This window comes from Apium graveolens, chromosome 7 (assembly GCF_009905375.1).
Source record: "Apium graveolens cultivar Ventura chromosome 7, ASM990537v1, whole genome shotgun sequence".
NCBI lineage: Eukaryota > Viridiplantae > Streptophyta > Magnoliopsida > Apiales > Apiaceae > Apium > Apium graveolens.
In genome coordinates, this window is record NC_133653.1 from 2,286,243 (window position 1) to 2,298,510 (window position 12,268).

The window sequence follows — 12,268 nt, forward strand, 5'->3', positions numbered from 1 at the left end:
ATCAATTTAAAAATTCTGTTCTGTAACATTCCAGGCTCAGGTTCTTCATTTTTATTCTCTATTTTGTTCCTCTGCTTCAGGAGCAATAATGAACTAATAATAAAAAGTTAAACAAATTTACCAATTGCTTTATATTATCAACTTAATAAAATTTATAGGTTACTTCACTTCACATGTTTCATCAACTAATGAAAAATAATCAAAAAGCGGGTCACATTTTAGCTTTTTAGACGAATAAAATTTCTACACACCTTGATCATAAAAGAACAAAGAGACGAAGGGTTCACTTGTGGCTGGAATATAAGCAATTGGCCGATCATTTTCAAGAAAGCTGGAATATAAATTGGTTCAAAAATTAAATAAGTCTTTAATACTTCATGTCCATTTTTTGTCGAACTCATGTACTTATTAGACTATTTCAAGCTATTTCTTCCAACATGAGTAATAAATTGCCTTTAATTCAAATTTCAAAAAGGAGTATATAAGACTTTATAGATTGAGAAATTCAAATTTCATAAAACATTTTGAAGGTTACTGAAACTCATTTTAAGCCCATTTTGCACAGTAGATATTGAACTGTTTTTTGTACCGGAAGAGATGAAGGTCTAAGAAAGTTCACAAAATTCAGCTTCAAAGTAGCTCTCAAAGACCCCACTGCATGGAACATGACATACATAATTAGCAGCTAGTTCATCAATTTGGAAGTGAAGACTAAGTCCTACTGTGTATTAGGTTGGATTTTTCGCTTCTACTGCTCTAAAAAGTGCTTCTGTTCCAGTCCACATGTTAGTAGACGGACTACAATTCATCTACACTGACCCCTCTTAGGGGGCGTTTGGTTCATCTCGGGGAAACGTAATGAAATCGAGAAAGGGAAAAAAGGAGAAAGGAAAGTAAAGACCCAGAATTGTTTTACGTGTTTGGTTCAGATCCGGAAACGGAATGAAAATTTTCATGATTACATTTATTTTTTATTTTTTAATATTAAATAATCTCAATATAGTCAAATATATTTATATTATAACAGTATAATATATTAACATTATAATAAATAAACAAATTTAATTATTTAATAGCACCATTAACTTTTTTAATAAATTAACATATAAATTTATATCAAAATTATTTTTAATTTATAAAAACTAAATTATAAATCATTTTTAATCTTTGAAATTAATTTTGCATACTGATGTATTTTTTTGGTCCAAGATTTAAATTATAATTGAAATAAGAAAATAAAAGTGAGAAAGGGTGTTCAAATACCTAGTGGGAGGTGGGGAATGGAGTTTGAGGAATAAGGGGTAAACCTACAACTAAAAAAGGGGAAAGAGAATGATTGTTTTTACTAAACAAACATCAACAAAGGGAATGACCACAATTCTTTCCCTTTCCCTTTGTTGAATACCTTGTACCAAACGCACCCTTAATGTACTCTTTGGGACCCCAGTATACATGCATCAGAGAAAAACTATCAGCTAGTATAAATGACCTATCTGCATCAACTCTATTGGAACAAGCAACTCCTCCCTAATATACTATGCATTGATACGTTAATACTACAAAAAAACAAGGGTAAATTTGACTAGCTAAATATGACTGCGGCTAAATTTGATCAACGACGGTCACATTTACAGTCAACTTTTATTTATAAGTGGTCAGACTTATATTTGACCGAAAGCAGTCAAATTTGAGGTCAAATATTTATTTACTAATGGTCAATATTTAATTTTTACTAGCGGCAGTCAAATTTATTTTCTGGTCAAATTTGTTCGGTCATTTTTATTTTTTGATTCCTAAAAAAAGAAATGAAAACTTCCCGCCAAGTGAACAAAATTTGTTAGCTGTAAATTTGACCGTAAACAGTCATATTTAGGGGCGGTCAAATTTATATTTTGGCGCTAAATTTCCCGCCCAAAATAAACGAATATTATTAAAATCAAATTTGACTAACGGCAGTCATGTTTATAAATGTGACTGCGAGTAGTCAATTTTAATAATATAATAAAAATTTTAGAAAAAAAATTAATATATTTGGTTTGATATTTTAACAGTCAACTAGTAGTTTGGCGAGTATTTCCTACTAGTGTTTTGTCCCATATTAATGTTTCGATTTTTCTAAATATATTTACGAATGATCAAATCTTATAGATGTCAATATCGATATATTTTAGTGATATGATAAAAATTTTAGAAAAAAAATAAATATATTTGGTTTGCTATTTAAGCAGTCAACCAGTAGTTTGACGAGTATTTCTTACTATTGTTTAGTCCCATATTAATGTTTCGATTTTTCTAAAAATATTTATGAATGATCCAATCGTACGGATGTCAAGATCTATATATTTTGTAATATGATAACAATTTTAGAAAAAATATACATATTTGGTTTGCTATTTAAACATTCAACTAATAGTTTAACAAGTACTTTTTACTAGTGTTTAGTCTCATATTGATACTTTATTTTTTTTAAAACTATTTACGAATGACATAATCGTACGTATGTCAACATCTATATATTTTAGTGATATGATAAATGTTTTAGAAAAAGTAAATGTATTTGGTTTGCTATTTTAACAGTCAGCCAGTAGTTTGACGATTACTTCTTACTAGTGTTTAGTCTCATATTAATGTATCGATTTTTTTGAAAATATTTATAAATGATCCAACCGTACGGATGTTAAGATCTATATATTTTAGTAATATGATAACAATTTTAGAAAAAAAAATATACATATTTGGTTTGCTATTTAAACAGACAACCAATTGTTTGACCAATACTTCTTACTAGTGTTTAGTCCCAACCGTACGGATGTCAACATCTATATATTTCAGTTATATGACAAAAAAATTAGAAAAGGTCGGCGAAAGTGTAAACTAGTGACCTCGGAAGCAGGGATGGCAATTTAATCCGATCTGACGGATACCCGATCCGAAATACGAGATTTTGGATATACCGAACCCGTAGTTTTGGATTTGGATTTCAACGATACCGAATCGATACCCGATCCAAAATCCGAAACTCAATTCAAACCCGATCCAAACCCCAAAATCCGATAAAAAACCCAATACATAAAATAATATACAATGTTTCCATAATGTATTAATTATAATATTTTAGATGAAAAGAAATATAAATTACATATATTTATTTTATTATATTAGTAGTAATTGATTAATAACAAGATTGTTAAGACTTATTTACTGAATTATAACTCTTTTTTTAAACTCAACTTTTATTATTTAAGTTGTACTTTATATATATATATACAAAAAATTCATTTGTGATGTAATACTTGTTAGGGGGAACACACAAGTATAGAAACAAATAAACAATGCAAAACACACACTCAATATATGACGTGGAAAAAATCACGTCCCAACTTGTATTATTAATCAAAACAATTATCAATAATACAATCAATCTCACCAAACGGTATTCACTCAAGCGATACTTAAGTCAAACAATACTCAAGCATACATCAAAATAATAACATGACTATGTATATATAGCCATCACAAATTTAGCCAACAAGACATACCTAATCTGATTACAATAATAATTGTCTACCCATACAATTATTACCCATTCCCATTATAATAATAATTGTCAACACATACAATTATTACCCAACTCAATTATGATAATAATTGTCTACCCATACAATTATTACCCAACTCAATTATAATATTATGCTATTAACGTATTTTAGATTTTACTCAACATGTCAACTTGTGCCGTATAATATTTATGAATGATCCAACCATACGGATGTCAAGACATGTATATATTAGTGATATGACAACATTTTCTAGAAAATAATAAATTTATTTGGTTTGCTATTATAACAGTCAACCAGTTATTGACTAGTACTGCTTAACAATGTTTAGTCCCATGTCGATGTTTCAATTTTTATTAAAATATTTATGAATGATCCAACCGTACAGATGTAAAGACATGTATATATTAGTGATATGACAAAATTTTCAGAAAATAATAAGTTTATTTGGTTTCCATTATAACAGTCAAGCAGTTATTTGACTATTACTGCTTACCAGTGTTTGGTCTCATGTCGATGTTTCAATTATTTTAAAAATATTTGTGAATGATCCAGTCGTACGTATATCAAGACCTGTATATATTAGTGATATGACAAAATTTTCAGAAAATAATAAATATATTTGGTTTGCTATTATAACAGTTAACCAGTTATTTGACTAGTACTACTTACCGGTGTTTAGTCCCATGTCGATGTTTCGATTTTTTTAAAAATATTTATGAATGATCCAACCGTACGGTGATCAAGACCAATATATATTAGTGATATAGCAAAAAATTGAGAAAAAATAATTTTAATTGGTTTGTTATTCTAACAGTCAACCAGTTTTTTGACTAATACTATTTACTAGTGTTTAGTCCCATGATGTTTCAATTTTTATAAAAATATTTATAAATGATCCAACCGTACGGATGTCAAGACATGTATATATTAGTGATATGACAAAATTTTCAGAAAATAATAAATTTATTAGGTTTGCTATTATAACAATCAATCAATTATTTGACTAGTACTACTTACCAGTGTCTAGCCCATGTCGATATTTTGATTTTTTTTAAAATATTTATAAATGATTCAACCGTACGGATGTCAAGAACTGTATATATTAGTGATATGACAAAATTTTCAAAAAACAATAAATTCATTTGCTTTTCTATTTTATTAGTCAACTAATACTACTTACTGGTGTTAAGTCCCAAATCGATGTTTTGATTTTTTCTAAAAATATTTATGAATGATCCAAACGCACGGATGTGAAGACCCATATAATTGTAACGATTTTGATAAAGTTTCAATGTAAAGATACGTCGAAGAAAGAGTTTTAGAGGAAAGAAAACTATTGAAATAAAAGGAATAACTAACCCAGAAACTAATCGAGCAACTTATACATATTTTTGCAATTTTTAAAAAAAATAATATAACTGCAAAGTATTTTGAAAAGGAAAAGTACAATAGCAAAAAAATACTTTTTATTATATATTTATCAAAAAAACTCTAAGGAATAGTAATATGAATAATTTTTTTTAATAAAATAAAATAAATAATTAGAATACTCAATCAATTAATTTTTTCAACTAAAAATACGTTATCAATTAATTTAAACAAAACTGATATTATTAAATTAAAAATTTCAGTTGTAAAAAATCATAAAGTATTGATGATAATATGTGCATCATCCCAGGGTCTAAGCTAGTAATATAATAAAGCTAGAGTGAAAAAACAGAATCATAAAATTAAATTAATTAAAGAATAAAAATATAAGAAAATTTATGATGAAAATACGATAATAATTAAAATAATAAAAATTAACGATAATAAAATAAATATCATTAATGAAATTTGTGATATTATTATAAAATATCTGTAAAAAATAAAAATTAATTTAATATAATTATTTTTAATTAATATTATTAGATGAATATAAAACTAGTAGTTTGGTAAGGGTAGAAAGCTACATTCAAATTATAAATTTAATAAAATTTTCGCTTATAATAGTTTTCACTTTTAAGATTTTAATATCACAAAATAATTAAACAAATATGTTTTCTCTTGAAAATTGGTGAAGCAAATAATACAAGATATTTCTCTCCTTGTAGGTTCTATTTTTTGAGGTATCTAAATTTAGTGGAAAATTCGTACTCCTTCCTCCTCATTCTTTAACTTTTTAAGTGTATTTTAAGGTTAATGAAATAAATAGCTTTACAATTTTTTTATAAAATATATATATATATATTAAATTTTAGTTCAAGAAAAAGAATTAAAAAATATATGGTTAGATATAATGTTTATATATGTTAGAGTATGTATAATATTTACAAGGGTTTGTTTATTGTGTGCTCATGGGCACATGCTAAGCACTAAAATACATAAATTTAGAACATTCTGATTTGTCTAATTGTTGTAAATACAGGAGGTCACTGTTAATAAATGAAATTCAATCAAAACAAGTTAAAGTTATAAATATTTGTGCTTGGTACGGAAAAACGTATTTACAAAAGGATGTTTACTGCACCTTGAAAGTAACATTGAACATTCCCCACAAAAAAGGGTAACTTTGAACATTGCAAAATTAAAAATATTATAAATATCACCTCAAGTTTACACACCTTTCTGTCCAAGAAAAAGTTTAAAACAAAGCTCATCATGAGGAATTTGATCAGCAGTTTTGCTGCAATCGTTGCTATGCTCATTTTCTTGCAACATCACCTTGTTGCTTCTTTAAGTCCTGAGATGCAGAAAATTGCATTGCTCCATTTTAAGCGAAGCTTCACGATTAGTACTTATGAAATGGAGCGTGAGTTCGGATCACTGCACATGGGACGGAGTTAGTTGCGAAGAAAAGACCAGGCACGTAATTGGGCTGGATTTGACTTGCAGTCTGCTGGAAGGGGCCATTCTTCCTAACAGCACTCTCTTCCAACTCTCTCATCTCCGCTTCCTCAACCTTTCTCACAACGACTTTTCACTCTCCGGTGAGTTCCCTCACGAATTTGGACATGAAAATGTTTTCGTGCCTTGAATCTCTCGAAGATCTTCATCTTTCTCATAACAGTCTGTCAGTGAGAAGCACAGCTATAAGCCCACTCCCTCCTACACTTTCTACGTTGGAATTGTCATCTTGCAACATGAAAGAATTCCCCCATTTTCCAAGAGATGCAGAGATCTCACTGGATTCAGTAGACCTTTCAAACAATGATATTGAAGGGAAAATTCCTCGTTGGATTGGGTCAGTGGGGTCTTATCTGAATATTTCTCACAACAGGCTTACAGGTGGTCTTGAGCAACTACCTTGGAATAATATTCTGTACCTTGATCTCCAGTACAATAAGCTTAATGGCTCATTACCCACCTCGATCTGTTATTCGAGGTCTCTTGAGGTTTTAAATTTGTCTCATAACAATATAAGGGGTATACTCCCCATTTGTCGGACAAATTTGACCGATCTTGATCTTTCGTTGTTTGGGCTTTCAGTGTTTGATATGCGGATGAATAACATTCAGGGGATCATTCCAGCAACAATTTCAAATTTCCGTAATCTGAAAACTATAAATTTGAATGGCAATAGATTAGAAGGAACAATTCCTTCATCTTTTGCTGAATTTGATTCTTTACAAGTTCTTGATATTGGAAATAATCAAATAAATGATACATTCCCGCGGTGTTTGGAAGCTCTTACAAATCTCCAAGTTCTTGTTCTGAAATCAAACAAGTGTTATGGTCTTATAGACAAGAGTTCCAAGATAAAGCACCCATTTCCTAGCTTAAGAATCATTGATATTTCGTACAACGAGTTTTCAGGTCCACTGCCAGTCATATATTTCCAAAGCTTCAAGGCTATGATGAATGTTGGCGTGAACAAAAAAGAGGCTGCATATATGGAGTATAAAACGGACACGGCCTTTTACAGTGATTCCACAGATCTTGTGATCAAAGGAGTGAATATTGAGATGGTTAGAATTTTCATTGCTGTAAGCGGGTGGCGGGAATGTATCTTTCATTCTAGTTTTGAGGTTCCAGGATCTGTTAATCTTACAGGACTTGATTAAGCTCAAGATTCATTTCCTTTCATGTCTAGGAGAGGATGATAAGGCCTCCTTTAATCACAGTATAACTGAAACTCTAAGTTGGTTGATAAATGCTTTGAATTTGCAGGCAGTCCTACGCTAGAAATACTTGGTTGATAAATTACATTGAATTTGTAGGCAGTCCTCATCTTCTTAATTCGCAGGCTGGAAGCCAAATTAGCCAAATACTCCTTTCGGAATCAACATCTTTAAACGTTTTATATTTTACAAAAGTATTAATTCTTTCATATTCTCGAAGTTGCATTCCAATCATATTCAAGTATTTTAACTCTCCATCTTCGTTTCTACTGCTCTAAAAATGCTTTTATTCGAGTCCACATATTAGTAGACGAACTACAATTCATCTACACTGACCCCTTTACATGTACTCTTTTGGAGAAGCAGGGTCGGATCGAAGCCCAGTATACATCTCTGCATCAACTCAATTGGAACAAGCAACTCCTCCCTAATATACTATGAATTAATATGTTACACTGATAATTTCATTATCAAGAGAACTATTCTACCCCACTTTGTACGTAAAATTAAATAAAAAAAAGTTTAAAATAAATTTTCATTATTTTCCTTCCTTTTCTTGAAATTGGATCCCAACCTTCAAAGTTACCCTCAAAGACTCATTCCCGTCATCTCTTTGATTGTCTAAGTCTTTATCTTCTACTGTTCAGCTTCTATGGCAGTCCGCATATTAGTATACAGACTACAATTTATCTAAAATAATCCCCTTAAACGGACTCTTCTGGACAATCTGGGTCATTAAACTTTTAGCTCATTAAACTCACCTTCCTGCAATCTGTATCAACTCTATCGAAATAGCAGCTCATACCTAACCATGTACTGTGGTCTGTATGAATATGTACATGTATAATATCAAAGTGCCAGCAGGTCGGATCAGACCCCAGTATACATGCATCAAGGAAAAACTATCATCTATTATAAATGACCTCTCTGCATCAACTCAATTGGAACACGCAATTCTTACCTAATGTACTACGAATTAATATGTTACACTGATAATTTTCCTTATACAATTACGATCTCAATTGATGAGGTTATTTAGATTATCTAAAAGTGCTTATATTGCAGACCACCTATTATAACTAAACACTCCCATGATTAGTAGACAGACTAATTATGATTGAGCTATATCATCAAGATGGAGAATAGACTCTCAACTGCCATGTTAGCTAGTAGTTACTGAGAACTCAGTGTATCTTTGCTTACCGCGAAATTGCATTCCAGCTCCAAAATTAGCTCCCAGGGACCGACCTTTACTTCTCAAATTACAAACCCATATTGTTTATCTAGGCAGAGCAAGAAGATCAAGTTTTCTACTTCTTAATTTTTTTACTTGTATTAAACGTGTCACAGTTCATCCGAGAACATTATCTTTTTTCCAACTTATTCTTCTAATAGTTAATACACGTATAAATTTATTCTAAAAGATTGCATGATTTCCTTGCTTTCCTGGAAGCTGCATTGAGCTTTAGAAAGTAGCTCTAAAAGACTTCTCAAAGTCTTCATCTTCGTCAATGCCAACACATTTAAGACTCTCAGCTGTTTGAAATGACCTCCTCTGCATGGACAGTTATAGATAAATACACACACCTAATACATACACAGGAACAGACTAAAGACTACCAGCTAGTTCTCAAAGTCTTTGCCTTCTCTTGCTCTTGTTGCACTCCACATAATAGTAAAAGCCCGGACCCGACTATAAGCACATGCATAAGAGAAAAGAATTGAAATCTCAAGGATGTTTCTACCTGGCCTACTGATTTATTTTCCGATTTACAATGTTCTTTTGTATTTTTTGTCAAGGTACGGGAGGTCAGTTATACTGTAAGTGCTAGTCAAGTTCAGCTAAATATGAAAGTTTAGAATGATCAGTGCCGTATTCCTATAATTTATTTGTAACCTTAATTAGATATTGAATTTATAATTGTGGAGAAGAAAAAGTGATAAGCTAATAATTGGGAAGTTCAGTGCCAACGGTTTAGTTAGGAAGTTATTTCTTTCTTATTCTAAAAATTGCATTCCCGATTCAAAGTAGCTCTTAGGGACTCCCATTTCCATCATCTTTTCATTCTCGGACTCTCGGTCGTTGTTTTTTTATTCCAATCATATTCGAGTATTTTAACTCTCCATCTTCGTTTCTACTGCTCTAAAAATGCTTCTATTCCAGTCCACATATTAGTAGACAAACTAAAATTCATCTACACTGACCCCTCTATATGTACTCTTTGGGAGAAGCAGGGTCGGATCGGAGCCCAGTATACATCTGTGCATCAACTCAATTGGAACTAGCAACTCCTACCTAATATACTTTGCATTAATATGTTATGCTAATTTTTCCCTTATACAATTACGATCTCAAGAGGTTATTTAGACTATATGAAAGTGCTTATATTGCAGACCACCTAGACAGACTAATTTCATGGATGTTCATAAATATTTAATTGAGCTATATCATCAAGATGGAGAATAGACTCTTAACTGCCGTGTTCCTTACCGCCACTATGTCTCCGATTAGTTAACGTAGATTTCTTGCTAGAAATAACATTCCAGCTCCAAAAGTAGCTCCCAATGACTTTCGCATCAACATTTACTTCTTAAATTACAAACCCATATATTGGTTATCTAGGCAGAGCAAGAAGATCAAGTTTTCTTCATCTTAATTTTTTTTACTTGTATTAAACGTGTCAAAGTTCATCCCAGAATATTATACTTTTTCCAACTTATTCTTCTAATAGTTAATACACGTATAAATTTATTCTAAAAGATTTCATGATTTCTTTGCTTTCTTGGAAGTTGCACTGAGCTTTAGAAAGTAGCTGTAAAAGACTCCTCAAAGTCTTCGTCCCTGCACATTTAAGAATGTGGACATTTAAGACTTTGGACAGAAGACTCTCAACTGTTTGAAATGATCTCCTCTTCAAAATAATACTACCAGATCCTGACTGACACCTAATGTATGTACAAGCTTGGTCGGACCTGACTATAGCACATTCATCAGACTATAGCACATGCATCAGACAAAAGAATTAAAATATCATGGATGTTTCTGCATGGCCTACTAACATATGTACAACCACGGCTAGACCTGGCCAATTGGGCGGTCCGTGCGTGCCGAGCCGGGCCGCACACGGGTTGAGCACTTGGAATGTCAACACTGAACCGGCCTGTTTAAGAACGAACCGGGCTCGGGCCGGGTTTGAACCGACGAAATTGGACTCGTAACCGGTACACGCATAATCGTGAGTTAACGGGTTGTGTGTGCCTGTGCGGGTTGTTAACGGGTTGTGCGGGATATACATTTCAGTTGCTATATGTTACCTGATAAAAGACAAAAAACAAAAACAACACACATACATAGACACAAAACCCACCTCCCCTGTTCTTTCATCTCTCCCTCACTCAATCTCTCTCTCTCTCGGGTCTGTCTCTCTCCCTCCCTGCAGTATCTCTCGCAATCTCTATCTCTCCCTCTCATTTTTTTCTCATCTCTCTTTTTCCCCTCTTCCTCCTCCTCGTTTCTCTCCCCTGTTCCCGGTAAATTTTTTTTCCGGCCGCCGTTTTGTTCTGGTTGTTTGGCTTCAGTTTGTTCTTGATTGGTTGTATATGTATATGCATAGTTATGTGTGTATTGTGTGTTTATTGTATTGTGTGTGTGTGAGTTTATTCCATATTTCCACTTCAATTCAAGTTGTTGCAGGAGCAAAGCCAATGAACTAGAATGATTGTACGGGCTGTGCGGGCTGTGCGGGTTGTGAAGTCGGTGCAGCTCGCGGGTTGTGTACGTGCGGGCCGGTCCGGTCCCGGTTTTTAAATATTAGATCCGTAATCGGCTCATATATTTCAACGAATTGTTCGGGCTTGAACCGGCCCGGTTCGGGCCGAATAATTACGGGTTTCCGTACGAGTTGGTCCCGAACAGGCGGTTCAAACCCGCACATTTGGCCGGCTCTAACCACGGCATTGACCTGACTAAACACATGCATCAGCAAAAGACTATCAACTACTACTCCTCCGTCCCATTATACGTTCCCTATTTTGACTTCTGACACTATTTATGATAAGCGATTAACTATTAATTTATAGCTAATCTATAAAATCAAATATAATCATGAGTGATTGTGTTGAATTCGTATATATGAGTACTTTAATACAATAAAGTTTTTATATTTAATACTAATACGAAATTAAAGATATTAACAATCAAAATTGATTGACAAACATGCCCAAAATAAATAGAAAATATTTTTAGGGATGGAGGAGTAGTTTAAAGTATGTGGCTTAAAGTACACAGGAGAGTAGATGATTTCATAATTAACAGGGGAATTAATTCTTAACTGTTAAAAGACCTTTTTGTGTGATGGTATCTTTTGCTCCCTTCGCCTGAAGTCGAGATTTCATACCTTGTCAATAGCAAGGTGATTTGGGTGTTTGAGTTTGTTTAATTATAATTAATAAAATGAGGTGTTCCACACTATCAGAAAGATTGATTTCACATTTCTGGCCCTTTCTGTACGGTAAATATTGTATTGGTATTACTTCAAGAAATAAAGGTTAAAGATTTTTGAGAGAATTGTATTCTAGCTTAGCTTTTCAAAACGGCTTTAGTTCTCA

At 32.2% G+C, this 12,268-nt stretch overlaps 1 protein-coding gene across 1 annotated transcript; it reads left to right on the forward strand.

Moving 5' to 3' along the window:
• The first annotated feature begins 6,553 nt into the window (after window positions 1-6,553).
• Window positions 6,554-7,603, forward strand: LOC141671648 (receptor-like protein 53). Its single transcript, XM_074477934.1, has one exon. The coding sequence runs from the start codon at window positions 6,554-6,556 to the stop codon at window positions 7,601-7,603; it is 1,050 nt and encodes a 349-aa protein (XP_074334035.1).
• The last annotated feature ends 4,665 nt before the right edge of the window (window positions 7,604-12,268 follow it).